Below are 4,844 nucleotides of genomic sequence, written 5' to 3' on the forward strand. Positions count from 1 at the left end.
ATACACGTTTCAGAACTGAGCAGCTGTACGTTTTCAGTACATACAGTTCATTAGCTTGTCACTTATACCTCAGTAAAACTGTTTAAAAAAATAAAAGATTGCTTGCCTTTAATTATTAGTCTGTTTTAAATAAAACTGCAAAATGCTTCCAGAAGAATGGACCTCAAAAAACAATTTTGTTACATTTCTTTAGCTAAGATTCGTTGAGTAATGACACTGCACTTATTTACAGTGCTTGCTTTGCTAGATCCTAAATTATTTGTCTTAACTCAGTTCTTATGACAACCTAGTGAAGTTTTGGGTTGAATACCTAGTGAAGTATTTGTTATTATTTCTCCCACTCTATGAGTGAGGAGATCAACTTTCAGTGACTTGTTCAAGGCCAAAGCTAGAGTGGCTTAGCCAGCTTTGACTTGGGCCTCGGCTCTCCAGGGTGCAGCCGAGGTGAAGGGAACCGGTAGAATTACAGCCAGAGATGGAAAGATTGTGTTGGGTGTCCTATCTCTGAAATGCTTGGATTTCAGGTTTAAAAAAATATTTACATATACTTAATCAGATGCCTTGTAGATAGGACCCAAGTCCAAACATAGTTTGTTTCCTGTACACCTCAGTCTGAAGGGAATGTTATATATTTAATGTGCCTGTATTTTAATTGTCAACTGTCACAAGAGGTCAAATGGAGAATTTTCCTTTTGAGACATTAATATACCAGTACTCAAAAAGTTTGGAATTTTGGAGCATTTTGGAGTTCGCAGTTTTGAAGTAGAGATGCACATAGAGCACCTATTTTAGACTAAAGTGGTTTTCCCTTCAGAGAGAAGCCTATTCTACTAATAACCACGTTTGAAAGGAGACTTATTATTTGTTAGCACTGCAATCCACAGCTGCTCACGTCCGCCTCTCCAGGAAGTACTGTCCCTGTGAGAGCTGCAATGTGTAGCTGTGAGTCCACCTAGACGGGTTTCAGGTTTCCTGCTTACATTTGTTTATAAGGTTCAAGAACTGTTTTTTTGTTTGTTTGTTTTTGGTGGAACCTGGGATTAAACTCAGGCCCTTGTACTTGCCAGGCAAGTGCTTATTCTACTGAGCCATCTCCCCGGCCCTCAAGAACTGTTTTTTAAAAGTTTCTGTTACTGTGTATCTGATGGCAATTTTTATGACTCATTCATAATAAAACACATAGAGGAAAGAAAGAAAATGGTTATAGTCATCATAGTTGGTGATGTGGTTGTGAAGAAATTTATGACTTGTAGATTTGGAGTGTAGTTTTAGGCAAGGAAAAAAGATGATAGGGCTTATGGTAGAGCATGTGTTTCTTCTTTTTTTGAGACAAGATTCGCACTATATAGTGCAGGCTGGCCTTGAACTCACAGTGATCTTTATGCCTCAGCCTCCCAAGTGCTGAGATTTTTCTTTTTTTTTTTTTGTACTTTAGGGAAGGGTCTACAGTGTTCAGGGTCTCCCTACTAGATCGTACTCATAGTGATTCGCTTGTTTACAGCCTCCCAAGAGCTGGCATTACAGGCACACGCCACCATGCCCAGTCTCAATTGCCGTTTCAGCGTGCCCCAGGGGCGGGGCTGGCACAGAACAGTAGGCCCAGGGATCGAACCCCCGGCCTGCTGACAGGTGCTTTAATCCACTGAGCTGTTTGGCCGGCCCTACCTAGTGCTGAGGTTGTAGATGTGTACTGCCACACCTGGTGAACATGTGTTCTTTGACTAACAAATGGAGGAGAAGGACACCTTCTGACACACGGGAATTAAGTTAGGTTACTATGTACAAAAGCTCTGAAAATTCTAGTGCATTATTTTCATTTTATGCAAAAAAATGTAGAATTTACCGCAGAACTAAGTTTGTATCTAAGTATCACATTATATAAATATAGAATAATTTGATTTATAAGTAGCTCTGGATTCTCTAATAAAATTAAAAGAAATGACCTAAGTATTTGAAACTTGGATACATTATGAAGTATTTTAAACTTCCTTATAAACATTTAAACATTTTTTAAATCATTTAAAAAATATTCTTGCAATCATCTTTAAAAATTATACTCCACTACTCATTTATTGTTAGAGCTGCAAATAACCCATTAACAAGGCAATTTGAAAGCAACCATATTATTATTAAAATCTTATGTAACAATATTGAACACCTGAATAATTGTATTTAATTTTTTAAGGTTAAGAAGAACAATAATAATGACTTTGTGTCTTACATTCTTCAGAATGAACAAAGGCAAGACCAGAATGTTAAACAAGTTGAACACAAGCCAGTACAAAGTCATTTAATATGTGTACGAAATATATCTGACATTTCACTTTCACGAGGTAAGACCTGTTTTCATAGTAAATATACATTTGATACCTGTCCTTTATTAGTGCATATTGGTTATATAGATTAATAAGCTTTATTTTGAAAGATCCCTGCATGTACCTAACCAACTGATCATTTTACACCCTTGCCACCCCTTGTCTTACTCTCCCCCCAGCTTCATATTTGAAGGGTCAGTTCTTATATTCCAGTCCTCACCATCTCCCCTGTTACCTGTCTCCCACTGTTTAGAAACATTCTGCTAGTACAGTGGTTGCAGTATGTAATGATTGCATTCGTTGTGTGGAGGTGGCACATGTTTGTAGTACGTCGTAATTCTTTTTTATATCCCCTTTCCCTCCATAGCGCCTCCATCTTTTGGTTCATTTTCCTTTTGCAAAAGAGCTACCTTTCTGTCTCCTATTGTTTATCTTTTATTTTGCTCTTTAATTCATGTATATTTTGGGTTTCTATACAAGATAAATCATATATTTAAACTTGTATGTATGATTTATTTTAACATTATGCTTTCAAAGTTTATCCTTTTTTGTGACAGTTATATTCCATTATGTGTAAATACTTCTTTATTCTTGATTGATGAACACATAGACTGCTTCCAAGAGTTATGAGTTGTGGTGATATAAATATGGGTACGCTTGTATCCCGGCAAGTAATGTCTTTTAGCTCTCTCAGGAAGATACCTAGGAGAATAGCTGAAGTGAATGGAATTTCTAGTTCTCATTTTTTGAGGAATATCCAAAATGATTTCTATAGTGGTTGTACTAGTTTATGTTCATATACTAATTAATGCAGAAGGGTTTCCTTTGTTTCCTACAGCCTCTCCAGCATTTATTATTTGATTTCTTGATGAAAGCCATTCTTTCTGGAGTAAAGTAGAATCTGTGTTGTATATATATTTCTGTGAGATGAGAGATGTTGAACATTTTTTCATATATTAGTGGCTATTTATGTTTCTTCTTTTTTATTAAAAAAAATTTTTTTTGTCTTTTTTTTTTTTTTTTTGCAGAACCAGGGATTGAACTAAGGTCCTTGTGCTTGCCAGGGAAGCACTTATTCCACTGAGCCATCTCCCCGGCCCCTTATTTATGTTTCTTCTGAGAAATGTTTATTCCAGTTGCCAGTTTTTTAGTGGGTCTTGTCTTTTGGTGGCAGTAATTTTTTTGAGTTCTTTATGTATTCTAAATACTGGCTGTGTAGTGAGACACTCTACCCAACAAACAAATAAATAAAATTTTTAAAATACTGATCCTCTGTCTCAGAAATAGCTGACAAAAATTTTTCCCTGTTCTATCAGTTGGCTCTTTGCTGTGCTGCTTGTTTCCTTTGTTGTGCAAAAGCTTTTTAATTTAATATTTGCTGATTTTTGATGTTATTCCTTATGCAGTTAGAGTTCTGTTCAGAAAGTCCTTGGGGGGCCGGGGAGATGGCTCAGTAGGATAAGCGCTTGACTGGCAAACACAAGGATCTGAGTTCAATCCCCGGTTCTGCAAAAAAAAAAAAAAAAAAAGAAAGTCCTTGGCTACTATAACTATTTTATCTTCCAGTGGGCTGTTTCTGCTGTAATATTTAGATCCTTGGTCCATTTAGATTTTAGTTTAGTGCATGGTGAGAGGTGCCCTTGTTACCTGCCTCCATACCTCTCTATAATGAGAGTTCTGTGCTGTTGCGTACATTTTCACTCATCCCAAGTTTTTTCTCTCACACATTTTTGTTGATTTGGATGAAGAATCTTGTTTTTACAAATAAATATTGTTTAGAATTGCTTTTTAAAATCCTTAGCATTTTCTAAATGTTACCTTTTAGTTCTTATATAAATTCTATGTCAGTCTTTTTTTTCTGTACTTTATCTACATGTATATCATTATTGTCTGAAGTTACACTATGTTTCAGGCAAGAGTTGTGGCTGTTAACTTTGTAAGAGCTGTTCAGTGTTATGGCGTGACACTGACCAACAGCTGGAACGTAAAAAACAAATATTTCTTATATTACATGTTACTATATTATTTATTTTTTAATTTAATTTATTTTTTTATTTAGGGAAGGATCTACAGGGTGTTCAGGGTTTCACTACTAGATCGGACTTGAAGTGATCCCCCTATTTACAGCCTCCCAAGAGCTGGGATTACACGGGAGCACCACCACACCCAGTCTCAATTGCCATCTCAGTGAGCCCTGGGAACAGGGCTGGCGCAGCAGGCCCAGGAATCGAACCCCTGGCCCCTGCACCTGATTGCAGGCACTTTAATCCACTGAGCTATTTGGCCGGCCCTTACATGTTGTTATAGAAGTGAAATTATCTGTACTGCTGTGTTATCAAAATTGTATAATCTCACGGTCAGAAGACATTTTGATACTGTCTTTGAACTTCTGGAGGGCTGTTGGCTTTTTGCTTAAGTTCTGAAATTTGGCTGTGAAAATTAAGGTCTGTTTTTAAAAAATCTTTCAACAAAGCAGAAATTTTAAGAATATTTTATTTTATTTTATTTTATTTTTTTAATTTTTTTTTT

General features: G+C 36.3%; 1 protein-coding gene across 1 annotated transcript in view; it reads left to right on the forward strand.

Moving 5' to 3' along the window:
* Positions 1–4,844, forward strand: part of Kiaa0586 (KIAA0586 ortholog) — a 132,315-nt gene that overhangs the window by 104,395 nt on the left and 23,076 nt on the right. Inside the window, exon 23 of the mRNA XM_023701686.1 lies at positions 2,231–2,333. Coding sequence (XP_023557454.1) covers positions 2,231–2,333 — 103 coding nt within the window. The remainder of the gene's footprint in view (positions 1–2,230; positions 2,334–4,844) is intronic.

This window comes from Octodon degus, unplaced genomic scaffold (genome assembly GCF_000260255.1).
Source record: "Octodon degus isolate 3935 unplaced genomic scaffold, OctDeg1.0 scaffold00007, whole genome shotgun sequence".
Lineage (NCBI taxonomy): Eukaryota > Metazoa > Chordata > Mammalia > Rodentia > Octodontidae > Octodon > Octodon degus.